The sequence below is a fragment of the Tamandua tetradactyla genome, chromosome 23 (genome assembly GCF_023851605.1).
Source record: "Tamandua tetradactyla isolate mTamTet1 chromosome 23, mTamTet1.pri, whole genome shotgun sequence".
Lineage (NCBI taxonomy): Eukaryota > Metazoa > Chordata > Mammalia > Pilosa > Myrmecophagidae > Tamandua > Tamandua tetradactyla.
Window position 1 is genome coordinate 37,795,099 of NC_135349.1, and position 27,678 is coordinate 37,822,776.

At 38.8% G+C, this 27,678-nt stretch overlaps 1 protein-coding gene across 9 annotated transcripts in view; it reads right to left on the minus strand.

Moving 5' to 3' along the window:
* The window catches only part of MARF1 (meiosis regulator and mRNA stability factor 1), a 41,833-nt gene continuing 14,155 nt past the window's right edge, over positions 1-27,678 (minus strand). For 2 of the 9 annotated variants that reach the window (XM_077141660.1, XM_077141652.1), the window contains exons 8-27: positions 26,941-27,369; positions 26,590-26,747; positions 26,344-26,502; positions 25,081-25,273; positions 24,199-24,377; positions 21,451-21,531; positions 19,493-19,729; positions 19,256-19,375; positions 18,179-18,354; positions 16,003-16,223; positions 15,092-15,234; positions 14,791-14,924; positions 13,436-13,638; positions 12,683-12,910; positions 8,315-8,545; positions 6,645-6,857; positions 5,398-5,458; positions 5,182-5,307; positions 4,014-4,184; positions 1-2,586 (exon numbers count right to left, since the gene is read on the minus strand). In XM_077141660.1, the coding sequence (XP_076997775.1) occupies positions 2,342-2,586; positions 4,014-4,184; positions 5,182-5,307; positions 5,398-5,458; positions 6,645-6,857; positions 8,315-8,545; positions 12,683-12,910; positions 13,436-13,638; positions 14,791-14,924; positions 15,092-15,234; positions 16,003-16,223; positions 18,179-18,354; positions 19,256-19,375; positions 19,493-19,729; positions 21,451-21,531; positions 24,199-24,377; positions 25,081-25,273; positions 26,344-26,502; positions 26,590-26,747; positions 26,941-27,369 (3,708 nt within the window). In that variant the 3' untranslated portion in view covers positions 1-2,341. Of the gene's footprint in view, positions 2,587-2,890; positions 2,975-4,013; positions 4,185-5,181; positions 5,308-5,397; positions 5,459-6,644; positions 6,858-8,314; positions 8,546-12,682; positions 12,911-13,435; positions 13,639-14,790; positions 14,925-15,091; positions 15,235-16,002; positions 16,224-18,178; positions 18,355-19,255; positions 19,376-19,492; positions 19,730-21,450; positions 21,532-24,198; positions 24,378-25,080; positions 25,274-26,343; positions 26,503-26,589; positions 26,748-26,940; positions 27,370-27,678 lie in introns of all 9 variants that reach the window. The other 7 variants (XR_013168037.1, XM_077141655.1, XM_077141654.1 and 4 more) reach the window with 7 other exon arrangements.

Below are 27,678 nucleotides of genomic sequence, written 5' to 3' on the forward strand. Positions count from 1 at the left end.
TGCTTGCTTGTAAAGTTTATTGACAACTGTTTGGTCCCAACACACAAAACAGCACTTGAATCACAAAAGAAGTGTTCAAACAAAGTAGACAGTTAAGAAAAACATCTCTTCCCCCAAGCCCAATCCAAAACAAACAGTGCAAGATGAGAAAGGGGGGTTTGGTGATAATGTTTGTCTTTTTTTTTAAACAGACAAATAGAATCTGGTACATCTTTCCACCTATAAATAAACAATTTCATTGTCTTAATTCTCATACATTATTTTGTCACATCATTTAATTAAGCCTCTGGATAAAAAAATAGATAGCAATTGCACTGGCCATTGTGAAATACATCATGAACACAACGTGCTTCTGCCATGTTCCCACATTTTCAAACAACAATTGTTAGTCACACACATGTCCCAAACTAACTGGTGACTCCAGTGAATGGTGTGGCCACCACAGCCACATGCTGGCATAGAACTGCAGCTTCCTCCTTGTCTGTGGCCCAAAGAACCTCCTTTTTTGAGACTGTTCATAGTGACTTGTAATGCTACCTCCTACATTTTTAAAGCCCACAATTCTTACATGCTAGCAAAACTAAAGTCCAGAAGTGCAAACTGAACAGCCTTATGAAATCTCTGAATAAGGCAACTGATGTTCTCAACACCAACGTTATTACATTGTTTAAAAGCTTTTTTAAAAAAATTGCACATGTGCATTTTACTTTCTGTAACACTATGTCTGTAGAGGAAATGTCTTCAGAAGGATTTGTAGAGCGCCAAATACTTAGGTTTTTCCAGTGTTGTTTCATCTTGATAGAGGCCAGGTGTTGAGAACTGGGAATCACTGGCTTCATTTAAAAGATTTGGGGAACAAAAATTTAACTTGTAAAAAATCTCTTTATAGCCCTTATGTTGTGGCATTTTATCAAAATGCTGGCTATGAAATTGGAGCCCATTTTCTGGCTTTCTAGAAATTACAAAATATAAACATTTCCCCCAAAGAAACCATTTAACTAGTGGAAGACCTGGTGCAAAAAGTTCTTTCTGCTCTATGAATGAACCCACCTTTTTGCCCAACAAATACAATCCATTGTAAATGCTGGGTTTCTCCAGGAGGGGAAAGAGGTCACTGAAACCGGACACCTCAGCCACTCGAGAGCAAGGTCAGTCCACAGTGCAGTGCTCCTCAAAGGGTGGCTTCTCCCAAAGGCCAATGTTAGACACCACAAGAAACCAAACATGCTTCCAACAGCGAGAAGTAATAGAGTAAAACAGACATGATTAAAAGACATTGCGCTAACATACACTGGAACACATATACACTCACACAGAAAGCTTCCCAGCTACGAAAACCAGCTTTAAAAATTACAAAAACAAGGTTAAGTTGATCAACCTTGGCCTTCATATGTATAGATAGATCTGTCTCTTCCTAATGGAAATAGCATCAATACCACTCCTGTTAAAGGACCTCATCGCTCAGCTCTGATTTGTAATTTATGCACTTGATGCATATTTTAGAAAATCAGACTTTTCCCCATATTGCCTCTCGACACACAATAATGTGTGTTGTAATTCAATTGCTGACCTGAAACTCATGACACCAAGACCATCTCCTGTTTCTTAACCCGATCCATATTAAACTGGAACTTAACATAAAAGGGAAGCTTAAAACATCCTTAACTTTCTAGAAAGCTCCTAAATGGAATCCCAAAGTGGAAACATTTTTAAAATTTTGCCATGAAGCCACATTTGGTCAACTACAGACATAGTTTTTTTAAATAAAAAACAAGGTGCATTTACAAGTCACACAGAACCCAAGAACCTGCATATTCCAACCTGAAAATACATTCTCAACTCCTCGCCTATCTACTTCCTTTAGTGTGTAAACCACGCAGGGTCACGGAACAGGCTGTTTCAAAGACACATCATGCATTTGATTAATACTGTCCAATCATCAGTAAGCAAAGGTTTATAGACCATATCATGCTACATGTAGGATTACACCACTGATGTGGCTTCATGGAAGTAAGGCCACTTCTTTCTAGCTGAATCCTTACTGCTTTCTTTTTATGGAACACCATTATATTTCATAATTAAGAAATCTGGTAAAATATATTAAGTATTATTTAACAAATGCCAGAAATTTTCTCAAATAATTGAAGAAAAATGACCCAATCAGCTCAAAGCTGTGTTTCAATGTAAAAAGAAAAAAAAAATCACAGAATACATCTAATGATGAAGTAAGTGGCTTCTAGGGGAATTTCCATTAAAACAGAAAAGGATGTGTTTTCTGAACCACTTTTGTGTGTAGACTCAGACAGTGTTTTCCATCCTAATTCTATGTTCAGAATGAGAGCTAAAGCTTGGTTATAGGTGCAAAGGAAAAGTTGGCTGCCAATTTGACTCTATTTTTGGGCTGCTTTTTGGCTGGGCTTTCCACGGGGTCCTTGCTAAGCAGTGGCTCTGGGGTTTCTGAAGAAGGGCAGGGAGGCACCAGGACAGCTGCTGAGATACAAGATGATCTGGAATCAGAGGCTACTTTTCCATTTTTTACTGGTACTGGAATTTCAGTGTTCTCTTCTTGGTTTAAAATCATAATTTCTGTAAACACAGAAAAGCAAAGAAATTCAATTTCAGGACTTGTAAGAAGTGTCAATCATTTTTTTCAAGAAAAAACTTGTAAAAATAATTCCCCAAAGATCACATTTATGCCAAAGTTTACATATTAGCTGAGTGGTCAAGAGTTTGTCACATAAATCAAATCAACTGCATCTCACCTTTCCCCTGGATTACAGGTTTTTGACTACATAATCAATGGACCGTGGGTTAAAAGAAATTTTTTCCACTTTGGATTCTCTGCCCATTCATTCTCTCTGCCAGGCAGTTAAGGACACATAGGCAATACCTGACTTAAAGACTTTCCAAGTCAAGAGGGACCTCAGTGTCAGGGAGCTCCTGGCCCACTCCATTCACAGAGGAACTGCCAGATCTGATGCCAGGAAGGAAGGTGAAATCACATACAGTCAATATTAACCTTGAAAATCCAGTCAAGCATAGCCAGTTTTCCTGCAGTATTTACAGATCACTATACCTTTGGCTAAGCCACAAAGTAACTGGCCTGTTGTAGAGATAGCCATGTTGTTTGAATAACAGACCTATTGAAACTTAGACTCTTACTGAGTATGGCCAGGGGGCTCTCTTGTCTAGAAGGCGAGATGGACTACAGAGGGGATGGTGGAGCCCAGCATCCTCTTAGGCTAATCCTCGCTGAGAGCAGACAGAAATGTCCATACCACTCAAATTAGTTCTCTCTCTCTTTCATATGCATGTGGTAGAACTCATGTATACACAATGTACAAGGGCTACAACCCCACAGAAATGCGGATCTTCCACTACTATGTTTCCCCATCTCTTATTTTCTAGATAAACAACCTCAGCCCTCTCAACAGCAACAGTACCAAATGCTACACAGGGCAACTGCGGACACTGAAAATCAATCCAGTATTATCAGGTTGTCCTTAGAGACATTCTGGAAAGCAGTAACAGCAGAGTGGGGAGGAACCAGATTATCATGGACTAAGAAGCTACAGGAAGGACCTCTGCAGGGCAGGAAGACCATCCTCTCAGCAGGCCAGGTAACATGGCAGAAAGACAAGAAAAGAAGCTGTGGGTACAAAGTTAAAGCTTGGTTACAGGTACCAGATTCATCTCACAAGCTATGCCTCAGTCACCTAACTTGTAGAACAGAAGTGCTACCACTACCTCAGAAAGTGCTACCACTACCTCAGAGTGTGCCAAGAAATAAATGTGAATGTGCTGGGCCCAGCATGGGAGAACCACCATGGCTGCTAAACCAATTCTGCAAGAACCCTGACAGGGAAATCAGATCATGAATAGTAAATGCAGGACATTTTATGCCAGAAAAGGTACAGTATTCTCTTATCCCCTCAAACAATTAATATGTTAGCATTATGATTTTATTTTTTTAACCACACAAAGAAAACTCCCACAACCACACTGCATCCTACCAGAAGGATCTTGAGGGTGTTCCTCAAACCGAATGAGATCAGTAGTTTGGAGGATGACGGGATCTGGTCTCAGCTGAGGGGAGGGCAAGCAAGAAGGGACGGGCTCACACAAGAGGTCGACAGGGGAGCTGGCGGTCAGGCGCAGAAGCTCTTGCTCTGTTTGACTGAGACCTGGACAGAGAAAGCAGGTCATGACTCTACTCAGGATAGAGGTTCCCCACAAGTGGAAACATGGGGCTTTCTTTCTAAGCCTTAAAGACTAAAAAGGTCTATAAGTTCGCAAGGTAAACAGCAAAAAAAAAAAAAAAAAAAAAAAAATTCTACTAATATAAAGTCTAGATAACTGGTGATGGAAATGCCACAAGCCAGTTATCTCCTACTTTGTGTTCTCAGGGACTACCAGTTCCTTATTAGGCTTGACGAAGAAAAAGGTTTCCACAGTCAACTTCCAAAGAAGGAAAAAAAAAAAAAAATGAGAAGTGGTATAAGGTAGTAAAACAAGTAAAAGGTCACATTTAGAGACAGGGTCCTGGCTCTCTGGCATCCTAGCTGTGTGGTCCTGGGTGAACTATTTAACCTCCCTGAATTTCAGTTCCTCATTTGTAAGATAGAGCTAACTTTGCTATGGTGAGAGCGTAATGAGATGATTTCTACTCAGGCGCTTTGTAATCTGTGAAATGCTAAGTAACCTGAGTTATCCTATGAGCACCCTTGTAACTACTGTCTTGCAGAGTTGTATGAAGATAAAATTCTTGGTGGGTTCAAAAGTCCTACAGTACAGTTAAAATTACTATAAAATTCAAGCATTTATTTATATGTATTACAGAAATGGTCACATAAATTCTACATGTCTCAATGTTATTTACAGTAATAATAGCGTGTTAATATCAAGTCTCTTCCAGGAATGTCTTGAACTGGGTTGACCTTTTATCATTATTGGAATGCCAACATCTCTTTAGGACCTTAACCAATCAGCTATGAAATGCTAGCAAATGCAAGCTAGTTTCCTTCCGTTATTAAGCAAACATTAAAACTGCTTTGAATATGTATGAACATTTAATGAAAATGACCATGCCTATTATTCTTCTCCTTCCCTCCACTCAAAGCCATTTCTCTTAGAATTTCACAAGTTTTGCTTCCTCTCTTACCATCTCTCTTCCTCTCTTACCATCACTACACGTTCCAAGCTTGAGTTCCAAGGCTGTGTGAGATTCAGGCACCTCCAGAATATGCTCATTATCTGCGGGCTGGTTTCCATGATTGGCAGGGGAAAGACCAAGTGAACTCAGACGACCTGAAGGAGAGACAGCACCCACCCATCAGTGAGAAAAGCTGTGAGCGAGCCATACTTTTTTAAGAGGGGCAGAGGTGGATGCTTACTTACTTTTCATGTCATTTTTTAACACTACAATTCTCTTATGACCATGTCCTTTTATCCAGACCACCTGCGCACAAGACATACTACTGGTTAAGCAATGGAAAAGCAGGGAAAATAATCCCTAAAATTCTGGAATAGTGTGGTCTTTTGTGCCTGCCTTAAACATACCAGAATTTAGATGCTGCATAATGCCAAGAAAAATTTTTCTATCGTCCTTGTTCAACTTTAAAGCAACAAAAAATGGACAGAAATATGCCCCTTAGTAAAAGCTGTACAATCCAAAATCTGTGAGACTCAGCTTTACAGACCCTCTTTATGACTCTTAAAAAGACTCTCCCAAATACCAGCTTTGGTATATAAATTAAGATAGTTATTACATGAGAGCTCAACAATTTTTTCTGCAGAAATTAAACACCCATGTAATAATAATTATTAGAGATTCCCTAGACTTCCCAATCAAAGCTCACTATCAACACCTTCAGCCAAAGACCTCTACCTACTGGTGGTGCTCTCCCCTCCCCAGCCAGCGAGAACACAAGAACACAGACATGTATCTATCACAGTCCCGCTGTTCACAGCACCCCAGACTTTTTAACAGCTGGTCTCACTCTGGCTCAGTCCCTCCATCATGCTCACCTGGACTTCTGTCTTGACCAGGACCCTGAGCAATTGCATTCTTCTCCTCTATTTCTCTACCTATAGACGGTCACTGTGGTCCTTTTAAGAGCAAACCTGAGGAGGCAGGCCCCCCTGCTCTCCCCACTGCAGAGTTCACCCTCTCACCTGGAGGGGCAAAGCCCGCCCTAATATAGCTCTTACTTCACGGTCAGCCTCCAGCATGGTTTCAATCCCCCGAATCCTCCATGCTCCTTCTCGGTGCTCTACATGTGCTCACGCTGTCCCCTCTGCCTCTCTCCATTTCGTCACACAGCTGACCTCTACACATCCTTTGTGACTCTGTCCCTAGGAGGTAGGCCCTGCCACACTCCTCCTTGATATGCCCACCCCTATCACTCGCTGTGTCCTACCTCTCCTATTACCTGAGGGCAGGGTCTGGTATTTCATTCAAATGGCAATAGGAAGTTAATACAATGTTGCAGAATGAATGAGAAAAGCTAAAATCGTTTATCCTATGTCAACAGTATGCTTGAAAGGATCACTTCAAAATGCTTGCCATTTTATTACTCAGGCAGCAGAGTGAGCCTGTGGCTCTGCATGAAGACACTTGTCAGGAAGCTCAGAACAACACCAACCTGTGGGATTGCGCCTAAGAGCTCCTCTACACTGTTGTAGCCATATGACTTGGGTTGCAGTATTTCTCCAACATACTTGGTATAGGCCATGGAAAATTCATGAAGGAAAATCTGCTGGTAGTGGTAAGTATGAAGTAAAGACCGCACATTCTTTGCAAACAAATACAGACTTGTAAGCTTCACACATTCCTCTGTGTTGTCATTAGTAAAAACCTGGTCCAAAAACAAAAAACAGTATTAGAAACTTCATAAGTGACTACTCCTGGTCCCCTAAGAAGTGAGGGCCTCCAGCTGAGAGGGAAAAGACCTAAAGTCAACTGACAATGGGCAATAACCCAAGGATGAGGCATTCAAGGATTTCCTCCAGGAGAGGGCTACAGCCTTGGCCTAGTCTTAGTCCTATCCGCAAGACTAGGCTTCAGGTAGCTGAAGAAACTGTATCAGAAGGGAAGGAAACTGGTAAACCTGGAGACCCAGGGCAGAGGAGACAGTGAAGAGGGGAAGATGGAGAGAGCTGTACCTGAGCGTGGAAGCTAAAGCCATTACACCCCATCTCCCAACCTGGTTTTCCAAAGAATACCAAGATGCAGGACAACGGCATTAGTATTCTACAAAACCACAACAAAAACCAAAGGAGGGAAAAAGCTTTTATGTCCTCAAGTAAATGAAGCAGATTTCTTTATGAATAACCTTGTGGAGAGCCTTTACTACAGACTGGGAATCTCCAAGAGAAAGGATAGTTCACAACCCTAACTAGCCAGAGAGAGCCTTTGGTTGTGGAAAATCCCTTAACACTGACCAGAACTAGTGTTTATACATTAGATAATTAAGGTAATTTAGAAAATGTTGGATTTGATATCTTTTAATTAATGATCCATTAGTAGTTATATAATAACAATGATATATCACCTTTTTTTACATTGCTAGATTTTATTTGCTAATATCTTTTTTAGAATCATCTTCTCTTGGGAAACTACATAAGGATTTTGGTATTAAAGTTATTTCAGCATCATAAAATGAAATGATGAGCTTTCCACCTTTTTTAAAATTTTATTTTAACGACCCAGAATTTTTTTTTTAGGCTGGAATTATCTATTCTTTGAGAGTTAGTTAAAATTCAATTGTTAAGGTCCTAGTGCCTTTTTCAGTGATATCCATTATCTTTACAGTCACTTTTATGGTACTTGTTCTATTCAAATTTTTAACTTCTTTTGAGTCAATTTTGATCATTTATTTTTTCAAGGAACTCATCCATTTCTTCTAAGTATTTATAGTTGTCCAAGAATAGTATGTAATATTCTCTTACAATTCTTGAGTGTCATTCTTGAGAGGGCCAGTGGGCAACTAGGCAGCCAACCTTTCTTTCTGGCCCTTATCTCACAGACAATTTATTTTAAGCCACCATATAAACCATTTAGTTCAGAAAGAAATAACTGTGGCAAAATCTAACCTGGTACAGGACAAAGGCACCCAACCCAAGAATCAGGACCTGCTTTGTCACTCATCTCTTTGGCAGGATTCCTTCATCTCCCTATGCCTCGGTTTGTTCAGCTATTAGCCCTTAAATCCATGCTCTCTAGGGTCTCTTCCAGCTCTACAAACTAATTCTAGAAATGCCCAATTCAGTGATTTTCATTACCATGATTCTAGAGAACCATTAACACTTGTACCTCAACTAAGTATGGCAGACTCTTCAGAAGTTCGGTCAAGGTCATGAATCCATATTCACAGGGGTTGAGAGAAGTACTGTGGGTAGTTTCATAATATCTCTTGAGCTCATCAACAGAAAGAAAGGTGGTTCCTTCCCAAGACATCAACAAGACCAGCAACTGGGCAGTGAGAGATCGCAGAGACTTTCGGTTGATTAGCTGAATCTGTTTGCCAGATTCCATATCAGCAACCTGGAGAAAAAAAAAATTAAAACTTCAAAGGTCAAGACAGGCAAACTAGACCAGCATATGCCACTCGGTTATTTTCATTTTGGTTAATGAGACCAATAAAGGAAAATGTGCAAATTCTTTCTCTTAAACAGATGTAAAGTGAATGGATGTGTCTTAGCTTTTTTGGACATATCAACTTTTAAGACTCGAGCAGAAATCATGCTCTCCTTCTCCCTGCTTGTCTGTAAACCAGAAATATTTATCAATACCTCCCCCTCTCTTAGGGCAGGCAGTAAATAGGAGGAAAAAACTGCTGCCATTGCCTTTACTGCTTTATTCATTCTTTGTACTCTCCACTGTGGGATGGAGATAGACGGGATAGCTGGTATCCGCTGGGCCAAGTTCCTGAGTTAAGGGTTGCTGCTGTGCTCAAGGGAGGGTATACTGCAGGCTGACACTCTCCACACGGCTACTCTGCATACCAGCTCAATTCCATGTGCGTGCCCCAGGGTCTAGACAGGGGGGCAGTGGTAGAAGGCCCACTCTGATTACAAGTCAAGTTGCATTTTTCTAGTTTACCACTACTAGTCAAAAAGCTGGTATTCTGATCTCTGACTGCTGTTCAATTGTTTCAAATTCTCAAGAAGATAAAGGTGTAGGTGATTAAGTACAATGGGAGGGAAACCTTGCCAAAAAAACAAAAGTTACCACGGAGAACCAAACAACGTGTGAAGAAACAAGCATCTGGTGACTGAAGGCAGGAGAGAAATCAGAGATGAGGGAATCTATGAACTGAGCCTTTACTAGAACTAAAACAGGAGACAACAAGTCACTATACACACTATGTAGTCAGTGATACTGATAAGTCAAAGGTTTACTATTATACCTTGTTTTCCCCTTTATCCAGTTTTTCAAACAGATCCAAAATTCTCAACACCTACAGTAAGGGCTAGGTAATCACCAACCTGTAACATCTGGAGCTGTAAATTCCTAGAGGAATAGAGAAGTTTGTGGCACGTGAGGAGCCATCCCAAATTCAGTGTGTCTTTATCTGATTCTGAATCTCATCCAGGGACAAGGCACAACTCAGGTAGAGGTGGTGGAGGTAGACCCTGTCTGATTTTCTCTCTTCTTTCTTCCTCACATGCTACCCCAAACTCAGCTTCCTTACGGATTTGTGGAGTTAAAGCTAACTCCTCAGAAACAGGGTTTAATCAACTAACAGATACAAGTCCAACAGAGTTCAAGGCCATTTTTTAGACACCCAGATCATTACAATCTCCGGCATTTTAAGGAGAAAACACAAAAAACTGTTCCTTTCATTCTACATAGCTACATCTCTTGATTCTCAAGCATGGTTTTATCTGGGGAGATCACCTGGAATCACCTGGGGAGTTTTTTTGTTTGTTTGTTTTTTTAACACGCCAGTGTTCCAAACATACAGACTAATTTATATAAGATCCTTGGAGGGAGGGAATAAAGGCCAGGCATCAATATTTCTGAGAAGCTCCCAGAAGATTCTAGTGGGCAGCCGGGGCTGCACTTTGGAGCCTCTCTTCTCTCTCCCCATCTTTGTTGCCCTTACCCGAACTTTCCAATCATTTGCTCTTATTCATCAAAGTCTTTGGCTATGGCTTCCACTTTTCGTAATTCCCCAAGCCCACCACTTCCATCAGCATGGGAGACTGAACATCCAGGGGACCTGTCCAACACCATGACCTTTCACTGCCTCATCTCCAAAAACATCTTCTTGTAACCAATTCTGATCCAGATATTCAGCCCAAGGGTTGCATTTCAGATCCTGTCATTACTCACTTCCAAAATAACATTCAAATTTCCCATGTATCCTGAATGCAAAAGAAAGCCTTGGGGGAATGCAGGGAAGGCAGGAAGCGGGGGTATGGGGTGGGGGAAAGTGGGAGGCCAAGAGTTTTAACTGCTTGGCTCTTCTTACTATGTTCCTCTCTTCATCTTCACCAGCATTGAGTCTTATTTTCTCCCAATTCACAAGCACTCTCCTTTCTTTACTTTTCTCTTTTATTCATCTTGGCATCTATAGGCCATTAATTCAGTAACATCTGTCAATACTCTGAACTCCTTTGTCCTTTTGTTGCATCCATGTGGCAAAATCCTGCCATGAATCCAACTATCTGCTCTCGCTAAGCTTGTGCCTTAGAGCAATCACACCTTGACTGTTTCCACAGTCGATCCACGAACAATTCAAGTGAGCACTCAATACTCCCTGGCATTCCTACTGTATTTCCTGATCAATTCTCTCTCCCACTTGCCACAGTGACTATTTCAGACCTTCTCCACTCTCTTCAATCTTCTTCCTCTAAGCAGCTGATTTCACTTTCTACTTGGCAGAAAAATTCTTGGAAAATGACTCCTTCCTTTTCCTGATGACAAACATGCTTTGATTCCCAGGTCCCCTGCCTCCTATTGTCTTATCTGTCACCATTTTCTCACCTCCTCCTCATTCCCCAACCCACTCTAATAGGGCTTCCCCACAACATTAACCATAACACTGTTCTTGCAAGCAAGGCCAATTATTTCCACTTAGCTAAAGCCAAAGTTCAAGTTAGCCCTTATCTCACTTGCCATTTCCATGGAACATGATGCTGTTGGCCCTTTCTTTTTCTTGGCTTCTGGGATGTCATACTACCCTTCTTTCCTGCAAAGGTTCTTTCTCCTCTGACCACTACAAAAACAGTTTGCTTCAAAATCTATCACTAAGTCACCCCCAAGAGAACCTCTTTTGTTGTTCAGATGTGGCCTCTCTCTCTCAGCCAACATGACAAGCAAACTCGCCACCCTCCCCCTCTCTACATGGGACATGACTCCCAGGGATGTGTACCTTCCTGGCAACATTGGACAGAAATCCTAGAATGAGCTGGGACTCAGCATCAAGGGATTGAGAAAACCTTCTTGACCAAAAGGGGGAAGAGTGAAATGAGACAAAATAAAGTGTCAATGGCTGATAGATTCCAAACAGAGTCGAGAGGTTATCCTGGAGGTTATTCTTAACTCATTAAATAGATATTACCTTTTTAGTTAAGGTGTAATAGAGAGGCTGGAGGGAACTGCCTGAAAGCTGTATTCCAGTAGCCAGGTTTCTTAAAGATGATTGTATAATGATATAGCTTTTTCACAATGTGACTGGGTGATTGTGAAAACCTTGTGTCTGATGCTCCTTTTATCTACCTTTTCGACAGACAAGTAAAACATACGGATTAAAAATAAATAATAGGGGGAACAAATGTTAAAATAAATTTAGTAGATTGAAATGCTAGTGATCAATGAAAGGGAGGGGTAAGGGGTATGGTATGTATGATTTTTTTTTTTATTTCTTTTTTCTGAATTTATACAAATGTTGTAAGAAATGATCATGATGATGAATATACAACTATGTGATGATATTGTGAATTACTGATTATATATGTAGAATGGAATGATCATATGGTAAGAATGTGTTTATGTTTAAAAAAAATTTTTAATTAATAAAAAAAAAGGAAAGAAGGAAAAAATATCCCCAAAAAAACCTATCACTACTAGGTCTGCCACCACTTCATGTTTCCCTTTCCATTTCTTCCTCTTTATAAGAGTTCTGCTGGTACTGTGGAGGAGGCCTGAAAGCCTTTAGGTGCTTGGCCTAGGATGGGAGTTCAGAACAGGGTAGGGACAAAGAAGACACACTCTGTAATAAAGCTCTACCAGTAACAAAAGCAATTCTGTCTTAGCTTGCTCCTACACCTACTTCTTAAGTGAGTCAGGACTAGAGGAGTGAGGAGATTGTGATACAGTCTCCCCAAAGCCTTGGAGACAAAGCTATTTGAAGGGATCCAACTATAGGTCAGCAGCGCCAAGACTGAGCACCTCAGAATAAACCCCCTAATATAAGAAAGTGACCTCAACAGTTCAAAAAATATTACTCTGGCAAGGTAGTTAACACACAAAACCAAGACCAAAAATTTAAACTGCCAAATCAAAGTCATGGCCTATTACCTGATAAGAGTATAATGATACATAGAACAAGCTGTAAAGCAGTAGTAAGTAGTACAAGTGGGCAAGCGGTAAATATAGAAATACTAAAATACATGTCAATATCCCAGTAAGAATTATGCCACAAGTTTTATTCCATGAAAAACATCTGTTTACCTTTACTACATGGCAGAGTTTCTGTGTTAAAGCCGGAATTGAACTGACATCATAGTCTTGGAGGCGAAATGTGTAACCAAAAGTTTTAGCATATTCTGGAAGTAGATCTGTCATCATAAGGCAGTTATCTTTTTGGGACCGAAGGAGTTTAACAAACTGGGCAGCTAGGGCTTTGAATCGTTCTACCTCTGTCAAAGTAAGGATTTTTTCTTCTCCACATTCTAGTACCTTGGAAAACACAGAGGAAAGAGGCAAGGGAACATGAACAAGCTAGGGCGGTTCTCAGAACTGAATGGCAAGAAAATGTATACAAACAGTAACTAAAAATTAGCACTTTCAGGAGTCAAAAAATAAATAAAAGTCAACAAGAGAAATATGGTTTAACTCAGCAAAAACTTACTGGCTTAGCATTTGATGATCTCATGTACTCATCCCCATTCCCAACATAAGGGACAGAAAAAGTATGGAACTAATGAAAGAATATTTGGTTTAAGAAATCCAACTATCTCATCCTTTTTACAATAATTACCCAAAACGCATTTGAAGAATAATTTATATATTGAAGAAAAAACAATTACCTAAAAATACTAATGGGCCAACAACATAGCATATCTGATAAAAATATTTCAGATTTTTACCCTCTTTTGTAATTAACTCCCTACTTCCCAGAAAAACAGGTCCTGGAAATGAAAACTTTCTTCCCCTATATATTGTTCAGGAAAATGCTTATATAATTAGAATTTCTTAACTCACTTGTAAAATATCAGGTATGGCTTCAAAAAGTTCAAGTAGTTTGGTAAACCCATAGTATGAGAGCTTGCACTGCCGGCCAAAATGGTGATGGTAAGAGGGAATAAATTTATTAAAGGGCATCCGGAAATGGGGCTGGTGACGCAGCAAATCAACAACATCCTTGGAGAACTGTTTTGTCCTTTCTATTTCATCTTGGGTACGTTCTTTAAAAAACAAACATAAATCGCAGTCTTTTTCTACTCACTTGTCTTTTTTTAACATCCACACTGTACTAAGTCCTATTCACAGTTTACAAAAGGTATCAACTTTTTCTTCCAAACACACACAACCTAAAACAAACATATTTAACTCTTCTCTCTCTTTGCAAATGGTCCTTGAACAAATTCAGGGACAGTATACCTGGAGGACACAATAATGAGTCAATGAAATTCATTTATATGTAATCCCATCTTACATGAACAATTTTTCTAGTCACCACCTCCCCACCCAAATGTGTGTATATGTGTGCATGAGCGTGACACACATACAGGTCTCTATACTTGCAAATATAATATAGAAATTATTTATTTCTATAATATAGAAAGTATGAAATTACACTTCTGAATAATAACATGCTTTTTGTTTATTCATTTCATCTTTAGTTAAAACTTGCTAGCTAAAAAGAGTATCAGGTATCAAAAGTTTAACAAAAAAACAGAGGAAATGGCTTAAACTTAGATTTTTGTTTCCATTAATTTTTAAATTAGAATTAGGAAAGATTGACATTACTAACTTTAGCTTTGGAATATCATGATTTTATGGACATCAGTGTTTTGCAGAACTCATCAATGTGGATGGGCATAACAGTATGTAGATTTATTTTTATCTATCCTATCTCCCAGACCTCAACTGGAGCTATTGAACTTTGAAAAACAAACCAAAACATTCATGTGAGCCTGCTTTCCTTCTTAAGAGTGCATAACAAACTAGTTCAGAGTTAAACAAGAGAGGAGAATGGGACAAACAACAGCCATGGTAATTGATTCTCAAGTGGACACCTAGAGTTTAAATAGCCACAGAAGCTTAAAAAGGTATTTTAAGAAAATGTTGGTTATGTTTTTTTTCCCTTTACAGTGAATTCTTAAAAAAAAAAACTAGTCTTCTTTTCTTCTTGACAAATGGCTTCACCTACTCTGAAGAATCTAGGATCCAGTGCAGAGTACAGCCAATGTTTTCAAATTGTGTTTTCCACGGAATCCTCAGGAGCCGTGGAGAGGGAGGGGGAAAGTGTATCCCCTGTAAATTTTTATTTTAAAATAACCATTGAGATAGATTAAAAAGCCTACACTGTTCCAGGAAAATTTAAGTCAACATACCTCTTTTGGGGATACAAATCACCATTTCATTATCATGTTGGGACAAGCAGATGGTTGTGTCTGGTATCTCTGATATGATATCAATCAACTCACAAACACCATATTCAGTGACATTCCAGTCCTTTGAGAAACACCTAGGTTTTTTAAAATGGAAATGTTCAAACACTGGGCAACAGCACATATTAATGTAAGTTTTCCAAAAGAATCAAACAGAAAAAGTTAGATAACTGCTTAAAAAATGGGAGGAAAAAAAGGTGTTTAAAAATAATTGATTTCCTTTTTTCCTTTCTCATCAACTCACCAGTGATAAGCCTGAGAGAATTCTCTCACAATGACCTGTTTGCTGGCTTGGGATTTGAGAAGTTTTAGTAAATCCTGAGTAAAGCGCTTCACCTGGGCCCTGTGGGTAAGGGTCAGCAGACGTTTGGAGCCCATTCCCAGAATCTGCAAATCAAATACTTGGATTACTTTTAAGATCTTGGTGGATACTGACTCTCTTGTTTCCACCCTCAGAGAATACTGATATCTGCAATTTGAAGCACTATGTAGATCAACAACATGTACCTGGTCAAAACGAACAACTGCTTAAACGTCTGGGACCCTTTTTCTATCCTGCCCAACCTTTTTCAAATAGCCATGGGTACAGAAATGAAGCATATTAGTTTGTGCAAATAATTTTGTCTCTAAAAGCTGAAATTTTTCAGGCAATATTTACAATGCAGAGCTAATCAGACACCTTAAGCTAATAAGCAAAGACTTCATAAAAACCAGTGTTAAAACCTGCCTGCTAACCAGCCTCCAACAAATTTATAATAAAAGTTAAGCCCTTGCCTCACACCAACATATAAACACATGGATGTTCATAGGATTTCCCTTGTAATAGTGAACAATTCTGGAATGAACTGTACTAGGAGGAAGGTTAGTTTATAGAAGTCAAAGGGAAAATAATCCTCAGAGCTCATAAGGAGTTCCATTTAGTTGGAAACTTGAAGATTTCTGAAAAATTGAGAGGCCACCTCGTACATGTTTCCTATATCTTGAAGAAAGCTTTGTCAATATGTTTTGCTCCCAACTGATTTCTTAGGAATTAGGTTATTAGTTATCTTGTGTTTTTGGCTGAGGCAGCCAAAGCCATGAACAAACATTCCCTCCTATCATTAATGTTAAAAAAAATTTGTTTTTTTAAACAAATAATCCCTTAGTATTCCTTACCTGCAACACATGAGGTACTGCTTCTAATAATTCAATCAACTTGGAGTATCCATAGTCGGAGACTCGGCACTGCTTTGCAAAATGATGATGATAGGAAGGGATGAAGTTACTAATTGGTATGACACAGGATGGTTGGCTCTTCAGCAAGTCAATGACTTCTCTGCTGAACTGGATCAGCTGTGGGTTACCTACAGGACTTTTAGAACGCAGAAGCCAAGGGTCTAAACATGTAAGAAGAAAAACAGAAAATGCATAACACATAAAGCACATTTCATCAGTTGAAGGGGATCTTTCAGTCCCTTGCTTGTGCTCAATCATGAGCAGGTGAGCTGAACCAAATAGCTACTTTATTTCTCAACTTCTATTCATAGTCATGTCCCATATAATCAACATACTAGTCAAATATATTAATGGGATGGCAAATGCTTTCCCACTGATTTTCAAGTGAAACAGTCAAAGCAACTCATAATTCACTGGATTACTTAAAGCAGAAGTGAAAACACACAAGAAGTTTCCAGTTTATGAACTGGTTGTGTTATAATTTTGTCAGGTAGAACATACTTTTTCACAGAAACAAAATTGTACATGGTTATCAGGCAGCAGCCAAGAAGAGCTTAATTAACTCATAATGGAACTGAAACACTGACCAGAAAAGCATGGGATCAATGCTTCAGGTATGTTGTATATACCTAAAAAAAGATTTTAATTATAAAAATATAATTGGAAACTTTTATAGAAATGTTGAAATGGTTTACAGGTTCATGACATGAGAGAGAGAAAGGAGGGAGCAGCATAATCTATGGGATGCCAAGTAGCCTAAAGGCTGAGGGGAAAGGAAAGAGGTTGTGGACCAAAACCAACCAAAACCATTTCTGAGAACCGCAAAGAACACATAGGGCTCTGAGATTCTACAAAAGTTCCATGCACTGTGATTACTTTCCAGAAACCTGCAACCTCCAGATGGGTTCCTAGGCCAGATAAGTCCTGAAAACTAGAGTTGCCACAACATCAACTAGTTCCATCACCATATCCCATATTATTGACAGCCCTTTACAATATGAAAAAGTTAGAATGGATATAGCCCAAATACCCTTAAAGATTGGGAGAAAGAGCAAAGAAGATGGTGGAGTTATAACAGAGAAGATAGGATTTAACACACGAGGATGACAGCTGATTCATTATATTGACATTTCTTTTAGATTCCAGCATCTTGGAACAGCTAGAAAGTAAAACCTAAAATTGTGGAACTGTAACACATAGCAAACTCTGAAATCTGTTCTATAACTAATTATTGTGGTGTCCTTTGAAATTTATTGCTTTTTAAAAATATGTTACTTTTCACAATTAAAAAAAAGAAAGAAAGAGGGAGTGGATGAGAAACTTGGGTACAAATAATTGTCCTCTAAGGAAACCCTGACTCAGGCAGAGCTTCTTGGTTATCCTTACCTTCCCCATCCCTACTCTACCTACCCTAGTTGGGGAGGCAATGGGCTGGAAAGGAAAACGTAGAAGAGTGTTGGGAGGCCAGGCAAAGGAAGCGTGCCTATGAAAGCTTCACAGGCAGCAGCATTTGGCACTTATAAATTATGAGATGACCATAACTGAAAAACTTACTCAAATCTAGGTTCCAATTCCTTGGTCCTTCCATTTACAGTTACACTTATTTTCACATTTATCTAATTCCCTGGTCCTTTACATTTACAGTTATGCTTATTTTCACATTTATCAGTCAGAAATGTTCATCAAAATGATTTTCATATTCTCAAAGCCAGGGGACTGTACGCTTTAAAACGGTCAATTTTATGTCATGTGATTTTTGCTTAAATTGGAAACAAAAAAGAATTTCAAAGGTAAATCTGTGTTAAGAGTTACTTCCTTCCAATGTCTGAAACTATTTTTAAATGGCCAATCAATTCACAAGCCGAAAAAAGTTCAAAACATGAGGTAGCTAAAGATATTTGTGACTGTGAAATTTGGGTTTTAAAAATCCAGTGTGATTTATATTTTTAAGACATGTCCTTCTGCCAAGACCTCAGCATTTTAAAGAGCAGTTTTTAAAAGCTCGAAGGAGACAGCCATGGGCATTTTCACACTTGGCAGGTCCTGCTGCTGTGAGCTGAAGGCCACAGTGTCTTCCCTGTTTCACAAAAGGGGAGGACAAATCCTTGACACCTACCAGTGTTTGGAGGCGGTGGTTTGTTGTGAATCCATTTAATTACTTTAACGCCATTCTGTGCAGTGGCAATGTTCACACCTGGAACACAGGTTATGAGATGTTCTAACGGAGCACCCTCTCGATTTTCCTGCGTTACTTCCAGTTCACCAAACTCTGCAGCATAACAATCTGGAAAGCTGAAGTGAAAAAAAAAGGTTAATTAAAATAATGGAAAAGCAAAGTACCCACTAAACAGAAGCCTTCATTTTAATGTATCCATTAAGAAATGATTTCTTCTTAAATGACCACAACCTGGGTTTAAATGTTGAAATTAAGATCCCAGGAAGGTAATCACTATAGCCTTTACCACTTGGATGTACCATAGGTGTGTCCTGATGGTAAAAGAAATTTCCAGACAATTTTCAGTAAAGGGGGTTAAACAAGGTAACTGGGCTTCAAGTCAGCTATTCATCTGCTTTAATGTATGGATGGCATTAAGGCAACTTAGTCTGTTTTGGCCTTTGTACTAAGTCTAAATCATGACCCCTGGTGTGGTTAAATGGACTTTTAAAGAATACTTTTCTCTCTCAAATTTTGAAATTTACTGGATGTACTATTTGGGGTTGTGCACATTCCCGTGTGCATATTCCTATTATAGCACTTAGAAAACATCTCTTCCCTGTACAGAAGAAACTGCCCTACTCATGTTTATGTTTCTAGAATTTAGCACAAATGCAAAGTTTCCTGTTGAAATAGTGAGTGGATGAATTCCATTTCAGAAATGCTTTAACTGATGGCAAAATTTAAAATATTAGGATAAGCCACCACACTCATACATGGGTACACAATTACACATGTGCGCACACACACTAAGATGCACACACAAGCATGAACCCAAAAAGACACTCACATACTCACACAGGTGCACACACTCGCAGACACCTAGACTTGCAGACATATATACACACTCAAGCACACATTCATACACACTCACATGTCTCCAACACTTGCATGGGGGAGGTGTGGGCAGAGGGGGCAGAGTTTCTATGAAAGAGAGAACCCAGGCCTCACTTTCACAGTGGTCGAGACAGGGTTCACCTTAATAAAGGCACAGTGCCCTCGTGTGTCTGGAGAAGACTATGGACCTGGGGTGCAAACGTCTTCAAAGAGAGAATCACAAAAGGAATCTTGTAAGAGTCTGGATCAAATTCATGCTCACTGCAGAAAAAAGAAGCAAACATTCAGATGGCATCTACGATGTTTGCAAGTTAATTCTAGAAAATGTTCTATGACCTTACTCAAAAGGGCTATTTCTAAAGGGAAAGGGCAGTATACCTGAACTCCTTATTGGGATAATGCTGTCTGCAGACAGGCTCGTGATATTCTAACTCTTCAAATATAACTGGACTGCAATTCGTTGAGGAGCCATCATGTGACTGAGAAGATCCCAGGGGGCTCTGTCGGGCTTGACTACTGGGTAAGAGACACACGAGTCTTCCACTGCCTTGTTCGCGGATTGCAACTGTGTCTGTTAACTTATATAAATCTGACACATTTAACTTGTGTCCAAACCTAAAAGCAGGGAAAAAGAGAAAATTTCTGACTTAAAGAGAACCTTTCCTTTGATTACACAGAAACATCTATGTGTATAAATAAACATTACTGTACACCAAGAATGGTTCTTCTGTCCCTTCAAAAGTAGAACTGGAACAATTCTACCCTAAATTCATCCACTATCAAATGAATGACGCTTGGCACACCTTCCAGTCACTTCTGACTCATTGCCCATCACAGTGATTACATCCTTTAGTCTTCACCTTATAACTGGCCAAGGTCCAAGCTGTTCTTCCACTCCCCTAGTTTCTGTAAATAACCTCACCTGATTTTCTAAAACAGGAAGCTATCGAGTATGACCTTTCTCAACTTCACAACCCTTCTCTTCCAAGTCTCCCTAAATTACCTCCCACAATCTCTCCTCTTCAACCTCAGACGAGGAACACTCACCTCAACTTCATGACCTACAATTCCTCTGAGACTCAATTCCTCAATCATCCCCCTGACTTGTATCTTTCATACTGCAGTGCATAAAGGCACAGGCACTGCAGGCAGACAAACCTGAGTTCATACTCTGATTTAATCTCATCCCGTGCAACCTTAGTCAAGATATTTAACATATCTGGGTCTCAGTTTTTCCATCTGTAAAATGAGGTGATGATAACACCTACCTCATAGAGTTGATGTGAAGATTAAATGTGATTATGTATGGACAGGGCTTGGCTTACAGTAAGTGCTCAATAAACGTCAGCTGCTCTTATGGCTTGTTCAATGGTTCCTTCCTAGTGTCCTACACACATGTTCAAATTTCCCATCTACTCAAAGCAGTCTCCTGTTTTCCCCCCTCACCCTTGCCCCATCTCATCCCTGTAGGACGCTCTTGCTCTCAGTCATATCCTTGTCTTCCCTTTAACACAAAAAGCTTGTGCCTCAGGAGCTGCTTCTGCTGTTGCACACCAGTCTGCCAACACTTCCCTCCTGTATTTTATCTACAGGACTATATAGCAATGGCTCTGGAGTCACCAGCGGCCTCCTCCACATCCCCAAACCTCACACAGTTTCCTCAGACTCTTTTATGTGGTAGCCTTCTCCACATTTCTGATGTGTTGTCTTTTCCCATGTCTTCATTCTTCAAATGAAGGAATGGCTCCCCACTATCCACAGATTAGTGGTCAAGCTCCTTGTTCTTTCTCTCCTCTGTGCCCTCAAAGAATTTTCTCCCTCCTTCTCTTTTATAATGACAGTATACTTTGTTTCATATAATAATTTGTAAATGTCTTTTCATTTATTAAGCTCTTCGAGGGTAAGGGCTTTGCTTTGTCCAGCTTTGCATTCTCACAGTGCCTTAGTCTTTCACTCCCACTAATACTTGTTGAACATCTCATCTACTGTCTGCTAAAATGTCAGGCACCAAAAATATGGTGTTAGGTAAGATTTAGTTCCTTTTGTCCTAAAGCTAACAGTTTAAAAGGTACTCAGAAATGTTTACTCAATGAATAATAAAGCTAATCAGTCAACTGGTTAAAAAGAAAAAGAAAAATAATAGTACAGCTTTCAGGACTGAAGATCTGGATTTGTTAAAAATGCATGTTAAAATCAAAACTTAAATCTGAATACTATATTTGTTCTTTGTCTCATTTCCTCTACTAGGCTGGAAGTTCCTTAAGAGTTTCTATCACAGGTTTGTATAAGACAGTTCCCGATAAATACTGACTGAATCAACGAAAAAATAAACTTACTTTTTTTCATAGATATCTGTAAATTTAAACAGAGGCAAGCAACACGCAGGAGCGTCCTGAAGAATAGACATTGTTTCTGCACTGTAAGACAAAATTTTAGTTAATTAGATAACAGAATATTTCATTTTCAAGTATATTGTACACAAGTGTATAGAATACATGTTGCTTTTTAAAAACAGAGTTCCCGAAGAATTCAAAAAATGAACACAATGTGTATTCAAAATAAATTTGCCAGTTTCTGATATTTCAGAATTTATTTTTCAGAAGAATCTGAAGAAAGAATTTTAGGGACAAGCCAATTAAGAAATATTAAGTCACACACTAGGATTTTTATCAATCATAGGACTTTCCACACCTGTGTATCAGAAAAATATTGACTACTCAACGTTTGAAGGAATATATTGTTACTCATTCAGAGCAAAAGGCAGAAAGTTTGAATTGTTTCCTTCCCATAGTTGAGAATACACAACTGAATAGAATATGACTTCAACTACAGTATTTAAAAAAACCCAAAAAGCCACTAAAATACCGAAAGGAAGAAAACCCTCCAGACTGTTAAGAGGGGTTGGCTCGCCTCAATCTTGGGGTTTGTTCATATGAAACTTATCCCCGCAAAGGATAGGCTAAGCCAACTTAAAATTAGGCCTAAGAGTCATCCCCAGAGAACCTCTACTGTTGCTCAGATGTGGCCGCTCTCTCTCAGCCAATACGACAAGCAAACTCACTGCCCTCTCCCTCTTTACATGGGACATGACTCTCGGGGGTATACACCTTCCTGACAATGTGGGACAGAAATCCTAGAATTGAGCTGGGACTCAGCATCAAGGAATTGAGAAAACCTTCTCGACTGAAAGGGAGAAGAGAGAAATGAGACAAAATAAAGTGTCAATGGCTGCGAGATTTCAAACAGAGTCAAGAAGTTATCCTGGAGGTTATTCTTATGCATTATATAGATATCACCTTTTTAGTAAGGTATAATGGAGAGGCTGGAGGGAAGTGCCTGAAAATGTAGAGCTGAGTTCCAGTAGCCAGGTTTCTTAAAGATGATTGTATAATGATATAGCTTTCACAATGTGACTGTGTAATTGTGAAAACCTTGTGTCTGATACTCCTTTTATCTATGATATGGACAGATGAGTAAAACATATGGATTAAAAATAAATAAATAATAGGGGAAACAAATGTTAAAATAAATTTAGTAGACTGAAATGCTAGTGATCAATGAAAGGGAATGGTAAGGAGTACAGAAAAAAACAGGAAACAAAGGCTAAAATATATTAGGTATATGGAAATAGTAGTAGTCAATGAGAGGGAGGGGTATGGTATGTATTTTTCTTTTTTCTTTTTATTTCTTTTTCTGAATTGATGAAATGTTCTAAGAAATGATCATGATGATGAATATACAACTATGTGATGATATTGTGAGTTACTGATTATAGACCAAGAATGGAATGATCATATGGTAAGAATGTTCATGTTTGTATGTTGATATGTTTAAAAAATTTTTTTAATTATTAAAAAAAAAGTATATTGCTAAAAATCCAAATTTTTAGGATTTTCTAGTTATCTTCCTCTTATTAATTTGTTTTAATTCCTTTGCAACAGAGAACACAGACTGTGTTATTTCAATCTTTCTAATTTTATTGAGCTGTTGTATGACCCAGCACATGTTCTATTTTAGTGACTGCCCCATGTACACTTGAAAAATGCTTATTTTGTGGTTGTTGGGTAGAGTACTATAAATATCAATTAGGCCAAAATGATGGGTAATGACATTCAAGTGTCCTATATCTTTACTGATTTTCCATCTATCAATAACTTAAGAGTATTGTAATCTCCAACTACATGTACAAGCTTGTCTAATTCTTTTTCAGTTCTGATAGATTTTGCTTCATATATTTTGAACCTCTGTTGTTAGGGGCATACAAATTAAAAATTGTTTTGTGTTATTGAAAAAATAAAGAGTGGTTGGCTCTGAGCCATACAATTATGGAGAATTTTCCTTTGCTTCTTTTATGTTTCTGAACTTTCAGAAGCTTCAACGAATATTATTTTTATTTTAAGGGAAAAAAACTTATTCTTATATAAGATTTTCTGGAGTTTTAATTTTTTAAAACATTCACAAAACAGTAACAATGAAATGCAACTCAGAAAAAAGAACCTTGATCATCCAAACAGACATTCTGGAGTGAGTCCTCTTTTACTAGTTCCCCCCAAAATGGTGAGAATCAAAGATAAATCAAAGCTTATTCTGAATAAAACCATCACCAGATTCCTAACATTGATTTGGTAATAACACGGACTTTTGGGACCGGGTGCCTCCTTGACATTAAAGATGTACCTGCAAGTTGAGAGCTTGACATTTTATTGATCTACCCTTCATAGACAAATCCATTTCCTACTGATATGTGCAGGCAATCTTTTTGGACTTTTCAGGCTTATAACTTTTATTGTAGAGGTCTTTTTTTTTTTTTTAGAACCTGCTCTGGACATGCAGAGTATTATTTTAATACCAAGTACCTGTCAAGTTTAAGCAGTACTTTACCTTTGATTAATGATTTGAACATGGGTCAAATAGCTTATTTCTAACATTATCAATCAAGACTGTGCATTACTGCACATACAGTCATTACAAGAGGGACAGGGATGTGATAAAAAATCTATTATTATTATTTCCAAAAGTGTTTCTGGGTCAAAATATTATTTCCTGAAATCAATGGTTAGTTGTTTGATTCTGTTTTTCTTTACCTCAGTAAAGAGAGTGATTTATTAGCAGCTCCTGTGGCAAGTGAGACCAGGATCTTCTTGCTGCCAATTTTATATCTGTGGAGGCTATTCACTGCGTTGATTGCTTCCTGTAAGTTTTCCATCTGAACAACAGCCTTGAGCTGATAATCTGTATGGGGGCTGAGCTCAACACTCTTCACCTATAGTAGTAACAAGGAAAACAGAATGTTGTGACACCCTAGAACCTCAACATCCCCTAAAACTGAAGGTGAATCATTCAGGAACATATTTGTGAACTTCAGTGCTTCCATGGGGGAAACTGTCTGAACTCTGCACTTCTCCTGATCAGAAAACTTAAGTGAGCTAGGATCGGGTGGCACTCAGAGAAGTGAAACTGGTCAGGTCTGTCTGTGTCCTTTAGCACACACAGCCCTCCAAGGCAGACATGGAACCCTACACACTATGATGAATCTTCAGGGTCTTCTCCAGACCCTGAAAAAACCTGGGGCATGAGCATTTCAAGAATCTGTGAAAGGTGCACTTTTTGTAAACTGTACCTAAAAACTGTATCAGATACAATAAATAGAAGAAAAAACAGCCAAGATTATTTTAGAATCCGATTTCTGTATTTCAGCAGACTAAGCCAGCTAAAACCCATCAATGTTTTATTTCCAAGTGCCATTTAAATTCCTGTCCATGATCACTCCTAGGTTTCTTGGTCACTGGGGCGAGTCCTAAAAACTGGATGTGAGGCACCACTATGAGCAGAATAGAAGAAAAAGGAAAGAAGTTATGCTTGTTTGGTCACATCTGCATACTGACCATCCTCATGTATGTTGAATTAAATTCTCGAACTTAAAAGGTAGAACGGTAGAAAAGCAAAAGCAAGAGTGGAAAGATTACCTTGCCATGCCTAGAAAAGGCCTCCTGCATGAGGTGCTGCAGCTCCTTCCGGGACAATCTGTAGTCTACGTTACTGATTTGGATGTCAGCACCATTTGCAAATGGGTCTGGGCAGTCTGCACCACTGCTTGAATTTGCAACATTGAAAGCAAGTGGGGATGCTCTGTTTAAAAGGTTTGGAGACATACTCCTGCTTAAAATATACATATTGAGATTATTTTTGAAAACAGTTATTTTATTTACTGATTGTTTCATTTAGGCTTTGTTTGAAGCGATACATAGATACATTTTCCCACAACACAACCAAACCAAACATTTGGTTTTCAAATGTTTTCATCTTAAATGTACACCAATTTAAACTTATTGTTAGAGGTTCCTATTAACTATATACAATCTGCTGGACTCTTAACAACCAATAAATTACTTAATATCAAATATTATTTCATTAGATTATTTAAAGCTGAAGGTAGAAACTGCAGGCAGGCTTGATGAATTGACTTTCTACTTTGGGCTCTTTTCTCAGTTAATTAGCTCGTAATATGAATTAAATCATTTAACTGCTTTTTTGGTTCTGAAAAAGCTAGACAATCTTGCTTATATGTTATAGCCCTTTTCCACATAAGGAAAACCTTTATGTAAATTTTTAGATGTAATTTCACAGTCTAGAGTCACTTTCCATGGTAAGTCTTCACCAATTCAGCAGAACAAACACAATACTTAAAGGGCCTCATGTAGCTGCGAGAAGGCCTTATGGGTCCTTCTGTCTTCCAAGCCTTGTAAGAATTACTTGGTGTAAATTTAGAAAGCTTAGGTAAGGTAGGTGTTATATGGATAATTATAGTGCTTTACAGCTTTTCAAACAGCTACTTGTAATTATACTATTAATAGGAATAACCAATGTATGCTTAGTTTGCATGTGATGCATGCCTAGTTCACATGCAATGCGTGCAACGACACAGAGAGATGAGGAGATGACAAGGGCATCTTACGTGCCTTTCGTTATTGGCAGAAACTCCAAGACAGGTTTATCTTTTGGACCACTGCTTATCAAAATTTCCACATAGAGCAAAGAGAGTACTGTTAATAAGCATTGCCCCCAAATATCTCCTATGATTGACTCAAGAAAAGGGCACTGGCAGAGGAGGCATGAAGACTTATCATTACTTTATACACTTCTGTACTACTTCAATTCTTTTAAACATATTACATTGCAGCGCTTTCTATTACACATAACCACACCAATGGCCAAGAAAATGGACTTACCGAGAAGACCAAGACTGAGCTGTGAGCAAAGGACTGACTTGTCTTGAGGCAATCAACTTGCTAAAAGCAGATGGGTAACTGACTTGGAACACGGTCTCCTCTTTATCTTTTTTCTCTACAGGAGAACTGGTAACACTTCGGGTACTGATGTTCTCTTTTCTAACAGAGAGGAAAGTTAAGGGGAAATGGTCATTTATTTTCCTTCTGATTAAATTAGCAACTATGAGAAAAAGTAACTCGACATACTTCTGATTGCTCTTGTAAACCGACTCCGCCATCCCCAAGTTTTTAGATGTCGGCACTGCAGCACCTGAATTATTGTGAGGAGGTGCCATCAGTCTCACATTACCTTGCTGGTGCTCACTGTTTCTACTAGCAGTCTTTGACTCCATGCGGCATAGCTCCTTAAAAGAAATAATTGTAGCAGGTTTTAAATGTAAGTACCCAATATGTGTTAGATCCAAACCAGAAAACATTTGAGTATCATCAAAAACTGAAATTAAAAAGGACACATCAAAAGCAAGCAAGCACATAAAACCAAAAACAAAGAAACCAAACCTACCATAAACTTCAGAAAGCAAGAGGTATCAAAATTACCTGTAAACTTTTAACATTTGTATTTTTTGTAGCAGATCCATAATTTGCCTGTGACCCTTTTCCAGGCGTGGCTTTGGCACTGGAAGATTGTTCACTTGCATCTTTGATGAGGCACAGCTTTGGATTCTTAAGTTTTTTGGGAGACTTCACTTTATCAGCAATTGCATTTGAACTCTTTGTTTCACAGAGTTCTCTATTTTTTGGAGTAAATGACACAATGATCCTATTACCAAAGACATCTTCATTTTCCATTCGCTTCTGAGCCCGTTCTGCACTATCCTGGTTTATGAAGCGGAGGATTGCACTGCAGCCTGTGATACTCAGCACTTTCCCACCACAATTATCAGACAGGCGTCTGAGCCTGTTGCTGATGCTCTTGCCATCTTTATTTGCTGGTAGGTTATAAACATAGAGCAGAGTGTGGCACTGCTAATACAGAGGAAAAAAGTGTTAGGTTAACTCAAGGGCACACATTCAATTACAAACTAAGGAGAAAAATGAGTGATCTCTAAACCTCAGCTGACAAATTGTGGAGGGGAGGTAATAAATGATTTAGATGGGAGAGGGAGACTTATTTAGGGGACTGAATGCTGCTTTAAAAGAATACATTAAACACAAAAGTCCACATACCGTATGCTCCCATTTCTATAAACTGTCCAGAAAAAGCAAATCTGTAGAGACAGATTATTGATTGCCTGGGGGGTATTAACTGTAAACTGGAATGTGGGTTCTTACTGA